The 13,197-nt window shown below is 40.9% G+C and overlaps 1 protein-coding gene across 1 annotated transcript; it reads right to left on the bottom strand.

Annotated features, from left to right (window-relative positions):
• Positions 1–789: 789 nt before the first annotated feature.
• LOC113755589 lies at positions 790–2,885 on the bottom strand. Its single transcript, XM_027299559.1, has 3 exons — positions 2,472–2,885; positions 936–2,378; positions 790–828 (listed from the first exon to the last, which is right to left on the bottom strand). The coding sequence occupies exons 1-3, from the start codon at positions 2,883–2,885 to the stop codon at positions 790–792; spliced, it is 1,896 nt and encodes a 631-aa protein (XP_027155360.1).
• Between the last annotated feature and the right edge of the window lie 10,312 nt (positions 2,886–13,197).

Below are 13,197 nucleotides of genomic sequence, written 5' to 3'. Positions count from 1 at the left end.
TGTCTCCATTTCTTTAGGGCGAAAATCACCGCTGCTAACTCTAGGTCATGAGTTGGGTAGTTCTGTTCATGAGGCTTCAATCTCCTGGAAGCATAAGCAATTACTTTACCCTTTTGCATTAAAACACATCCGAGACCTTCTCCTGAGGCATCGGAGTACACGGCATAACCTTCGACTCCGTCAGGTAACACCAAAACAGGAGCGGATGTTAAACGTCTCTTTAACTCCTGAAAACTTGACTCGCATTTTGGAGTCCAGATAAACTTATTTCCTTTCTTGGTTAACTCGGTCATAGGTCCTGAAATCTTCGAAAAATCCTTGATAAATCGCCTATAATAACCTGCTAAACCCAAGAAACTTCTGATTTCAGTTGGAGTTTCTGGCCGCTTCCAATTCATAACGGCTTCAACTTTTGCCGGATCCACGGCAATTCCATCTTTGGAAACCTTATGCCCTAAAAAGGAAATCTCTTCTAACCAAAACTCGCACTTGCTGAATTTTGCATACAACTTATGTTCTCTTAGTATCTGCAATACTATCTCCAAGTGCTTAACGTGTTCCTCCTGAGTCTTGGAGTATATCAAAATATCATCTATGAAAACTACTACAAATTGGTCCAGGTATTTCTTAAAAATTCTTTGCATCAAATCCATAAATGCAGCTGGTGCATTAGTTAAACCAAAAGGCATGACTGCGAACTCAAAATGTCCATATCTTGTACTAAAAGCAGTCTTGGGTATGTCTTCCTTCTTAATCTTCAGCTGGTAATACCCTTGCCTTAAATCCAACTTAGAGAAGACCACTGATCCTTGCAGTTGGTCGAACAAACTATCAATCAACGGTAGAGGGTATTTATTCTTAATAGTAACCTCATTTAACCCTCGGTAATCGATACATAGCCTCAAACTCCCGTCCTTTTTCTTAACAAATAGAACGGGTGCTCCCCACGGTGAGTCACTTTCCTTCACGAAACCTTTCTCCAACAGGTCTTGTAATTGGATTTTCAACTCTTTAAGCTCGGCAGGAGCCATTCGGTACGGAGTCTTAGAAATTGGAGCCGTTCCAGGCACCAAGTCGATCTTAAACTCTACCTCTCTCTCTGGTGGTAAAGTCATTAATTCTTCAGGAAAGACGTCCGGAAAATCCCGTACTACGGGTACATCCTCTAATTTTACTTGATCACGGGGAGTATTAATCAAGAAGGCTAGAAAACCTTGAGCTCCTTTAGATAACATTTTCCTTGCTCGTATTCCCGAGACCATAGCAGAAGATGCTAACCTACCTTTAACATCTAACCTCAGGGTTGCTTCTCCAGGTATACAAAATTCCACTATTTTTTCTCGGCAGTCAAGCTTAGCATGATGGTGACCTAGGAAATCCATTCCTATGATAACATCGTAACCTTTTATATCCAAACTGATCAGGTCCACTAACATTTTTCGCTCTCCAATCCAGAATTCGCAATTCCTATAGGTCAAGTTAGTGGTTACCTTCTTATTACCCATTGGTGTCCTAACTTCAAGATCATAGGGTAATCTAACGGGTTGCACATCTATTCCAGACATAAAAGATGGATTTACAAATGAATGCGTTGCACCAGGGTCAATTAACACTTTAGCTAATCTATGAAAAATTGGAAGTGTACCTTCCACAACTTCCGAGGAATCAGGTACGGGTTGATCATCTATAGCGTACACTCTGGCAGGAACTGTTGGCCTGCTCCCTCCAGAAGTGTTTGGTCTAGCTTTCTGAGGAGTCCCTTCCTGCACCTTTGGACATCCTGAGATTTGGTGCTCACTACTTCCACATCTCAAGCACCTTCCTTGCCTCTTCCAGCAACTATCCATAGAATGACCAGGTTTCTTGCAATAAGCACATGTCACTTGAGGAACTATTGCTCTACCCCCTTGCGGCCGATTCCTAGGTTGTCCTATTCCAATTGGCCCCCCTCTAGCTCCAATATTTCGTCCTCTTGCATTCCTGGCCCCGTTTCCTCTTGCTTGGGCGCCTCGGGGTGCTCCAGAACTATTCACTCCACTAGTTCCTCGGCCCACTTTGGCCGGGGGAGCATTTCCAAAAGTCGGCTCCCGACTACTGCTAGGAGCAAATCTTTTCTTGGACTGAAAAGACTTCACTTGAGCTCTGGCTACTTCAACTCGCTGCGCTCTTTCAACAGCCTCAGCGAAGGTATCTATTCTTATAGCGGCTAAGCTTTCCTGTAATTCCACATTCAAACCCTGCACAAACCTCCGAACACGCCTTTGCTCGGTGGCTATCAACTCAGGTGCAAAGCGTGACAGCTTTGTGAACTGGACTTCATACTCGGCGACACTTATCGCCCCTTGTTTGCATCTAATAAAATCATCCTCTCTCTTCTCCTGAATGAGAGGTGGAAGGAATTTGGCATTGAACTCCCTTGTGAAGTTCGCCCAAGTCCTTGGCGTATGGTTAGTCTCCCATGTAACCCTTACTAGATTCCACCAGGAGCGGGCAGCTCCCTCAAACTGGAAGGTAGCAAAAGTCACTTTTCGCTCCTCGGTATAGTTCAAGGCAGCGAAAATCTCAGTGATTCTCTCCCACCAGCCTTCGGCCACTTCCGGCTCGGGTCCTCCATAAAATTTGGGAGGTCCAAATTTCAGAAATCTTTCCAGTGCCCGATCATCGGAGTCAACTGGGCCTCCTGGTTGATGCACTGGTTCAGTGGTTTGGCGATCAGTCAATCGCTCGAGAACTTCAGTAATACGGTCGATTGCGGTGGCCACCCGGTCTCCGGCCACACCTTCCTGCCCTTGGTCTTGATCGACCTCGGGTTCCCTATCACCACCCGCTTCCGGGTGTTGTCTAGTGGGTCTTCCCCGGCTCCTTCCTATTACTTGGCGATCCATATTCTAAATATGCCTATTACGGAAGGATAGGCCAATTAGGCAAAAGTATTATTTATTTATGATTATTACCATTCTTTTTGATAAATAAAATCAATATGGAAATAGAGAAAAGATAATTAAAACACTTAACATATAATTCCACAGAAAAGTCATACAAATAACAAGTTGGGACATTTCCAGAAGTAAGGCACATAGACTAGCAAAATACGTACAGATAATCCCTTATACAAAAATTAGGGATATTGTGCCTCAGAGGTAAGTCATCCACCTAGACAAAACTTGATGACATAACTAATGTCCCTTTCCTAGCCTTCTATGTCTAGTGTAACCAGGTAAGTCCTAATCTAACCCTGAGCAGGGCTATCCGGAGCAACGTCCTCCTCCGGATCCTCCTCCGGGTCCTCCTCTATCCCTGCCTGCTCACCACCCTGAATAAAGCTAATGGCCTCATCCATCATCATCGCAGCATCAGCCCTGATGCCTGCGCTCCTATCCCGCATCCTCTCTGCTAATCGAGTCGCCCTAGCCTTTTGCCGCTCTATCTCCAAGCGAGCAGCCTCCAGTAGATGATGCTCAGCAGTGAGCCTAACCTCTAAATCAGCTATGCGGTCAAACTGAGTATCCACCATTATACCCAGCTCCTCCACGTCCTGGATCAGGATGGAGTTAGCGTCCCTCAAGTGGTGGCGCTCATCGTCTAAGGATAACACTAGCTCATTGGGATACGCGTACATGGCTCGGCACTGGCACCTAGGGTGCCTGTCAGCAGGTGAGTAACGTATATGAGCTCCTCCACCTCGTGGCCTGTAGGAGATGGATCTAAGCGGCTCTGCATGTCCATTAGCCGCACTACCCCCGTTAGCATGTCCGTTTCCATTTTCCATACCTACAAAATGATCAAAACTTAAAGGTTAGAACTTAAATAGCTAATTGGATCGGATATCACTTAACGTATAACTAAGGTCTCCATTCTTATTTCTAGAGAGGATTAGGGTTTCTAACACATCTATTAAGTCTCTTGAATAGCTTTTCTAACCTAGGCTCTGATACCACCTGTGGCGACCCCACTTCCCCCTGAGGCGAACCAAAGGGTTGGCGGGCCGTCTGCCCAGCTCTCGCCAGGACTCACGCACGCACACTAACCCAAATCCTATCGAAGAATAGCCTAACTATTACAATGTCGCTTCCTTTCAAAATAAGTCAACATCTACCACATTAACTTCAGAGACAACAAGGAACTTAAAATCGCCAATCTATGGCCCTTAGACATCACATGCTCTAGAACCAAGGAATAAGGTCGTTCGTATCTAGTTACATCAATCCATAATTCACAAACACAAATATATTATCCAACCTCCGAAATAGGGTTTACACATTTTCCAGCTTCAAGCGGCAATCCAAAAACAAAAGTACAGAATTCAAGTTAAAACACAATACAAGCCTACACAATAGCCATAATATTCGTTACATCCCATACGAGAAGAAAAGAAACATGAATAAGTCTCAGCGCTTTCAGTCTCCAGAACCTATTAAGGAAAACAAATACGTGGGGTGAGCTAAAGCTCAGTGGTGCCCCAAAATATGCAATCACATAAATCAAACAGCGGTTAATAATATAAATCAAATTGAAACAGTTAGGAAAGCGTGTAACAGCACAAGGTAGGATACAAGGGCTCTCAGGAGCCATTTTCCACGTTTGATCAGATACCATCGTAGTTGACCCTCCGTCAACTTTCCCTACTTAATTTCCATGTAGATACACTTATTTTAAACCTAACCCGTCACCGTTCATACCTCTGCTTTGGGCCCAAACTTCATCTACCGACGCAGTATACTCGAGATATACCCGTAATAAAATTTTGTCGAAGGATTCACCTATCGACTTTATTGTAGATCGATTCAGATGTCGAGGGATTCACCCAACGACTCACTACATTTAGATTCAAGGTTTTTGTAGATCGATTCAGATGTCGAGGGATTCACCCAACGACTCACTACATTTAGATTCAAGGTTTTTGTAGATCGATTCAGATGTCGAGGGATTCACCCAACGACTCACTACATTTAGATTCACGGATTCATTAGAGAATGTTTCACACATGTCACCACTCGAACGGCTAGTGCGATAAAGTACACACTGCTCACTTCGATGGATCAAAAATCATTCATTGCATTTTGACAATTATCACATAGCGAATTGATAAAGCGCTTAACCACATAACATAGAACAAGCAGGGACACTCACCAAGAGTGAAGTTCAGATATTGGATTGAGGATCGAATTCCGCGTCCTCGTAAAATCCTAGAATATCAGAATTTAAGCCATAAGTCTTCTATTGGAACTTTTGGCTTGCACATGTAGAGTTTTCTAGCATGTTGCTAGTTTACTTTTTCTCAAAATATTTTACTTGGAATCGAGCTTGTGAGAACCGTACAATATTTCTTATAATATTCCTGGAATACTTTTCCTCGAAGAAAATACTATTATTATTTTCTTAAAATAAGTCGGCAAGATATTTAATATCAAGGCTAGAAGTATACCTTGAGAAAAAGTTCCTTTGAGTGGCGGTGCTTGCAAAATCTTTGCTAAGGCTTTAGGGTAAGGTCTATTGAAAAATGTTGCTAGAATAAGGTTTTTCTTTTCTTCTTGCCAAGCAGGTTGCTACGTTTAAAACCAAAATGATCGAGTTTCACCTTTTAAATTTTCCTTAGTTCCGACTAGCCTTAAACGATTTATAACGAAGGAAGGAATTTGGAACAAAACTAAGGTTTTGAGTCTGGGAGAATCTTTTCCCCAAATTGATAAGGCTAGTTTAACTTAAGGGATAAAAGTCATGTTGCCAAGTTTCTAAGGCAAAAATAGTAGACGCTATGTTTAGCAATATGATGCTAAATCTGTACCGTTCGAGACTTAAAGCAAAATATTTTTCATTTACTTAGTCAAGCGTTTACTTGGAGTCACAAGGTCGGTACAACTTCTCACATTTTCGATTCCAATCCAAAATCACGTTTTCTCAATATTGCACAATTAGAATTTAAACAGTAATAACACTAGGGCTCGTCAATTCTTAGCCCTGTGTTCCAACAAATTTATATCTAAGCATAAGCAGGAAAATTTACCAAGGCTTCGTCATTACTTAGCACTTGATAATCAGTACTTATATCAACTCACAGTTTCACAAAATAGTAGCACAGATTTCCAAACAAATTTCAGCAATTCAGTTATCCATGCAGGATGGGAATTCATAGAGCCCACCGTCAACAATTTCCAATAAATCAACCATCAATTCAAAAGTGGGAATTCGTAGAGCCCACCGTCAACAATTTCGACACATTATGCTCAAATGAAAATAATGTCGACCATTAGCTTTGCGAACCTTGGAATACGAGTAGAAATTGTTTCACTAGCCAGGCTTAAGCATACGTTTAGCAAGTACCTTCTTACCCTCTAATCCTTTGAAAATTTCAGGAACACCCTAGGGTCAAACCACAATTCAGTCAAGAGTTTGAACCACTAGTAATATAAGGTCCCAATCCGAATTCAAGTGGAGATTTAAAATGAAACAGGTCATTCATGCCAAACAGTTTACTTTGAAAATTCACCGACAGTAGTACACATGGAGTAAAAATACGAAATTTCTACAGGGCGAAGATCTATGATTCTAGTTTCAAATGCCGCTGACGGCGCCTTAAACGGATTTTCCTACCCCAAGATATAACCGTTTTATCGAGACTGGTCAGGGACTTCCGAAAATCTGGAGTTTCATTTTTCACTTATGAAAACTCCTTTTTCTTTTCTTTTCACACCAAAAGTTTTTATTCAAACCATCGTACATTTCTTATAGGGCTCCAAAACAACATATTTCAAGCATCATTTTTCAAGAAAAATTTCCAAGAACCAAGCAAATTTTCAACTCAATTCTCGGCTGTCTCAACGAAAATTCCAGCAATTGTATACTAGCGTTTTTGGTTTCAGCTTTACATGTACTAATTGGTTCATTGCTGAACAAATTGTATATCTTAAAATTTGTATCTCTTATGAAATTCTGAGCCATCATAATCCAAGGAAATAAAATAAATTTCCAGAAACAAATTGAATTTTTCCAACGATATTGAAATTCTGATTCATACCCCTTCGGCTATCACCCAAAATTTCCAGCAATCAATCTACTTTAGTTCGAATTTTTCCCTTGGTTTAATTATGGTGTTAGTTACTCAAATTCAGTATTTAAACACATAGCAAGATAATGAACAATTCCAGCTTAAGAGTTGAATTTAAACCATGGTTACAAACCCCAAAATTTCCAGGTTTAAACCTCACGGCTTCTCTCAAGATTTCCAGAAATAACAATGGTTCTAAAACAGAATTTTCTTTGGTTAAAGCAGAATTTTTGGTACTCTATTAGGACATGTAAACACGTAGCTAGATAGTAGAGGTTTTCAAATCAAATCCAGGTTCAAGCTACTATTGTACTCAACTAACACAAATCCAGAAATTTTACCAACTATTCTCGAATGATCATTCATGAACCAAATTTTTCGGCTTTCCTTTTATTTTCCAAGTAATCCAGGCTAATTAAATTCATGCATGACTCTAATCATAATAATCATCCGAGATTCGATTAGTTAATCACCCATGCATGCTCAATTCATTTCCGGAAAACACATTAGAGCTGCACTTCCAATCATCTTCTCGGCTAAGACATTTTCCTCCTAAAACAGAAGTTTCTTAAGCTTTACCATTATCATCCGAAAGCACAATCAACATGCATGGTCTTAATCATCCAGTTTTTATTCAGCTAAGTACACTTAGGTGCTCAGATTGTCACTGGAAAAACAAAAGTGAAGCCGCATTTCCAATCAGCTTCTCAGCCGAAACATTTACTTCCAAAACAGATTTCCTAAGACTTTGATTTCATTAATCGGCTGTCTAAACCATGCATGCATGTCCCTAATGGTTTCAATCTACCTCTGATAACTCCTAAAATGATCCAGAAATTTACCTCACAACTAGTCAAGCTTTCACACGAAATTCTGGAAAATGTTTTCCTCCTCTCGGCTCACAAGCACGCGACAGGGTAGTGGTCCTGGTTCAGTGGGTTGCGGCTGGAATTGGCGAGGTGCAGAGTGGTTAAGGTTGCAGTTGTGATGTTGGTCTGAAGTTATCGAAGGTGGTGATGGTTCTCTGGTTTCTCCCTCAGCTTACGGACAAGACAAAAGGAAAATGCAACTCGCGGACAGCACCGGAAATCTTCCTCCTTCAGCTCCTCTTTGTCGATAATAACTAAGCAGAAGAGGGATGTGTTTTGTGGTCTGAGTTATAGAATGGGACTGACTGAGATGTGCCGTGGTTATGTATGTGTTTTGTGGCTAGAATTTGGTAGAGTGTGAAGATGGTTTTACGTATGGAATTGGAGAGTTTCTGATTGGTTAAGTGGGCGGCAATGGAAGGCTGAACAAGGGAATGTTTGGCCGAGCATTGTGAGGTTGTGGTATAGTGGAGGTTTTGTGAAATTGTGGAGGGCATTTTGGTCCATTCACTTTGCCCCCTAACCTCTTCTCAATCCTCAATTCTATCTTAAATCCAATACTTATCACCAATTGAAATTTGAAAGCCTAATTCTACACTAATATACCGAAACCGTTTTATCGAATATAATCGGTTACGAATTAATATTAAGGTTCCTAACATTTGTACTTTATTAACTTATTAAAATCAAGTTTGACCTTGTTATAAAAATCTAACATTTAACGTTAGTACTAATAGGAATTTATTTTGAGGAAATTAAGGTTATCGATTGGTTGTCCTTTAAATTGTTTGAGTCAAGGAAATTAAGATCCTAATTTTTTTATATGTTAGTACGAAGAATTAATTCTTAACTCTAAGATATTAATTTAGTATAGTAAAACTAAGAAATTCATAGTCTTGGGAGATTATATCATTCTTCATTTATAACGTGCGTTTAACTACTTATTTGAAAACAAGAAAACATATATAACTCAAGAATTATTAACTTAGTGTAGCAAAGCTAAGTGCTTTAATAGTTAGCACCGTTATGTTATTTTGCACACAAAAATTATTTTTATATACTTGTTTACAACAAATGAACTAACGTGGTAGATTAGAATAAGAATTACGAAGGAATTATGCACTAGTATATACAAGTGAGTGAAAGTAATACTAGAAAAGATTTAAAGAATACGAAGGCTAAATAAAAGTGAAGTCGAAGTAAGCATTGGTATTTCTGCAAAATTCAAGGTTCTCACATCCTCCCCTCCTTACAAGAATTTTGCCCTCAAAATTCATTCTTTCTAAGGAAATAAATTGGGGTGCTTCCTTCGCATTTCCTCTTCTAATTCCCAGGTTGCTTCCTCAAGTCCATGATTTCTCCAAAGAATCTTCACCAGAGGAATTTTCTTGTTCCTTAGCTCCTTCACTTCTCTTTCCAAAATCTTGACTGGTCCTTCTTCATAGCTTAACGTCTCATCCACCTCAATTCCTTCTAGTTGCAGCACATGGCTTGGGTCAGGGTAATATTTCCTAAGCATGGATACATGAAATACATCGTGAATCCTAGCCATGCTTGCAGGCAATTTCAGCTGGTATGCTACATTCCCAACTTTCCTCAAAATTTCAAAAGGTCCGATATACCTTGGCTTCAGTTTCTTACCTTTCTTAGATACTACTCCGCTCTTCAAGGGTTTAACTCTTAGGAAAACCTTGTCCCCTATTTCAAACTCCAAATCTTTCCTCCTTGTGTCGGCGTAGCTCTTTTGTCTACTTTGGGCAATTTGAAGCCTTTCTCTAATTAGTTTCACCTTCTCCTGGGCTTCTTCTATCCAAGGTATGGCTGTAGGGTCTATAATCTTCTTTTCTCCAACTTCATCCCAATGAATCGGAGATCGACACCTTCTCCCGTACAAAGCTTCATAAGGTGCCATTTGAATCGAAGCCTGATAGCTATTATTATATGCAAATTCTACCAAGGTCATATATTTACTCCATTTACCTCCAAAATCCAATATACACGATCTCAGTAGGTCCTCCAAGGTTTGGATTGTCCTTTCCGATTGCCCGTCGGTTTGGGGATGGTACGCAGTACTAAATTTCAACTTGGTCCCCAAAGACTCTTGGAATTTCTGCCAAAAACGCGAGACAAACCTTGGATCTCGGTCGGACACGATACTCACTGGAATACCATGTAGCCTTAGGATCTCTTCTGTGTACAACTTGACCAATTTCTCCAATGAAAAACTCATGCTCACAGGTAGGAAATGTGCAGACTTAGTGAGCCGATCGACTATTACCCAAATTGCGTCAAACCCTTTTTGACTTTTTGGCAATCCCGTGACAAAATCCATTGTGATATGTTCCCATTTCCATTCAGGGATTTCTAACGGTTGCAACAAACCAGAGGGCTTCTGATGCTCTGCTTTTACTTGTTGACAAGTTAAACATTTCTGTACATACTCTGCCACATCCTTTTTCAAACCTTCCCACCAATATAAACTCTTCACATCATGATACATCTTGGTCACTCCTGGATGTATAGTATACTTTGATCGATGTGATTCTTCCAAAATTTCTTTTCTGATCTCTTCATCTGCCGGAATCACAATACGATCTCGGAACCTCAATACACCTTCAGATCCCAATTTAAAATCTAGGATTTCCCCTTTTTGCACTTTTTCCAAATTCTTCTGAATCACAGGGTCCGATTTCTGAGCCTCCTTAATATGCTCTATTAATGGTGATTTCAGAGATAGATTCCCAAATAATATCTTCGATTTCTCCAAGCGAGGATTCCAACTACTTATTTCTTCTAGCATGTCCCATTCTTTAACCATCAACCCCGCTATTTGGGCCTTTCTACTTAAAGCATCAGCTACCACATTTGCCTTGCCTGGATGGTAGTTGATCGAACAATCATAATCTTCCAAAAATTCTACCCATCGCCTTTGTCTCAAGTTCAGTTCCTTTTGGGAGAACAAATACTTGAGGCTCTTATGATCTGTAAAAACCTCAAAAGTCACGCCATACAAGTAGTGTCTCCATTTCTTTAGGGCGAAAATCACCGCTGCTAACTCTAGGTCATGAGTTGGGTAGTTCTGTTCATGAGGCTTCAATCTCCTGGAAGCATAAGCAATTACTTTACCCTTTTGCATTAAAACACATCCGAGACCTTCTCCTGAGGCATCGGAGTACACGGCATAACCTTCGACTCCGTCAGGTAACACCAAAACAGGAGCGGATGTTAAACGTCTCTTTAACTCCTGAAAACTTGACTCGCATTTTGGAGTCCAGATAAACTTATTTCCTTTCTTGGTTAACTCGGTCATAGGTCCTGAAATCTTCGAAAAATCCTTGATAAATCGCCTATAATAACCTGCTAAACCCAAGAAACTTCTGATTTCAGTTGGAGTTTCTGGCCGCTTCCAATTCATAACGGCTTCAACTTTTGCCGGATCCACGGCAATTCCATCTTTGGAAACCTTATGCCCTAAAAAGGAAATCTCTTCTAACCAAAACTCGCACTTGCTGAATTTTGCATACAACTTATGTTCTCTTAGTATCTGCAATACTATCTCCAAGTGCTTAACGTGTTCCTCCTGAGTCTTGGAGTATATCAAAATATCATCTATGAAAACTACTACAAATTGGTCCAGGTATTTCTTAAAAATTCTTTGCATCAAATCCATAAATGCAGCTGGTGCATTAGTTAAACCAAAAGGCATGACTGCGAACTCAAAATGTCCATATCTTGTACTAAAAGCAGTCTTGGGTATGTCTTCCTTCTTAATCTTCAGCTGGTAATACCCTTGCCTTAAATCCAACTTAGAGAAGACCACTGATCCTTGCAGTTGGTCGAACAAACTATCAATCAACGGTAGAGGGTATTTATTCTTAATAGTAACCTCATTTAACCCTCGGTAATCGATACATAGCCTCAAACTCCCGTCCTTTTTCTTAACAAATAGAACGGGTGCTCCCCACGGTGAGTCACTTTCCTTCACGAAACCTTTCTCCAACAGGTCTTGTAATTGGATTTTCAACTCTTTAAGCTCGGCAGGAGCCATTCGGTACGGAGTCTTAGAAATTGGAGCCGTTCCAGGCACCAAGTCGATCTTAAACTCTACCTCTCTCTCTGGTGGTAAAGTCATTAATTCTTCAGGAAAGACGTCCGGAAAATCCCGTACTACGGGTACATCCTCTAATTTTACTTGATCACGGGGAGTATTAATCAAGAAGGCTAGAAAACCTTGAGCTCCTTTAGATAACATTTTCCTTGCTCGTATTCCCGAGACCATAGCAGAAGATGCTAACCTACCTTTAACATCTAACCTCAGGGTTGCTTCTCCAGGTATACAAAATTCCACTATTTTTTCTCGGCAGTCAAGCTTAGCATGATGGTGACCTAGGAAATCCATTCCTATGATAACATCGTAACCTTTTATATCCAAACTGATCAGGTCCACTAACATTTTTCGCTCTCCAATCCAGAATTCGCAATTCCTATAGGTCAAGTTAGTGGTTACCTTCTTATTACCCATTGGTGTCCTAACTTCAAGATCATAGGGTAATCTAACGGGTTGCACATCTATTCCAGACATAAAAGATGGATTTACAAATGAATGCGTTGCACCAGGGTCAATTAACACTTTAGCTAATCTATGAAAAATTGGAAGTGTACCTTCCACAACTTCCGAGGAATCAGGTACGGGTTGATCATCTATAGCGTACACTCTGGCAGGAACTGTTGGCCTGCTCCCTCCAGAAGTGTTTGGTCTAGCTTTCTGAGGAGTCCCTTCCTGCACCTTTGGACATCCTGAGATTTGGTGCTCACTACTTCCACATCTCAAGCACCTTCCTTGCCTCTTCCAGCAACTATCCATAGAATGACCAGGTTTCTTGCAATAAGCACATGTCACTTGAGGAACTATTGCTCTACCCCCTTGCGGCCGATTCCTAGGTTGTCCTATTCCAATTGGCCCCCCTCTAGCTCCAATATTTCGTCCTCTTGCATTCCTGGCCCCGTTTCCTCTTGCTTGGGCGCCTCGGGGTGCTCCAGAACTATTCACTCCACTAGTTCCTCGGCCCACTTTGGCCGGGGGAGCATTTCCAAAAGTCGGCTCCCGACTACTGCTAGGAGCAAATCTTTTCTTGGACTGAAAAGACTTCACTTGAGCTCTGGCTACTTCAACTCGCTGCGCTCTTTCAACAGCCTCAGCGAAGGTATCTATTCTTATAGCGGCTAAGCTTTCCTGTAATTCCACATTCAAACCCTGCACAAACCTCCGAACACGCCTTTGCT

The sequence above is a fragment of the Coffea eugenioides genome, unplaced genomic scaffold (assembly GCF_003713205.1).
Source record: "Coffea eugenioides isolate CCC68of unplaced genomic scaffold, Ceug_1.0 ScVebR1_15;HRSCAF=72, whole genome shotgun sequence".
NCBI classification, from domain to species: Eukaryota; Viridiplantae; Streptophyta; class Magnoliopsida; order Gentianales; family Rubiaceae; genus Coffea; species Coffea eugenioides.
The sequence above is the reverse complement of the archived record's forward strand: the minus strand, read 5'-3'. Positions and strand labels throughout refer to the sequence as shown.

Coding starts and splice junctions, on each gene's coding strand:
- LOC113755589 (XM_027299559.1), bottom strand. CDS start 2,885: ATGGATCGCCAAGTAATAGGAAGGAGCCGGGGAAGACCCACTAGACAA. Junction 2,379..2,471: donor CCCGCTCCTGGTGGAATCTA/GTAAGGGTTACA, acceptor CCTCTCATTCAG/GAGAAGAGAGAGGATGATTT. Junction 829..935: donor ACTCACCGTGGGGAGCACCC/GTTCTATTTGTT, acceptor GTTGATTGATAG/TTTGTTCGACCAACTGCAAG.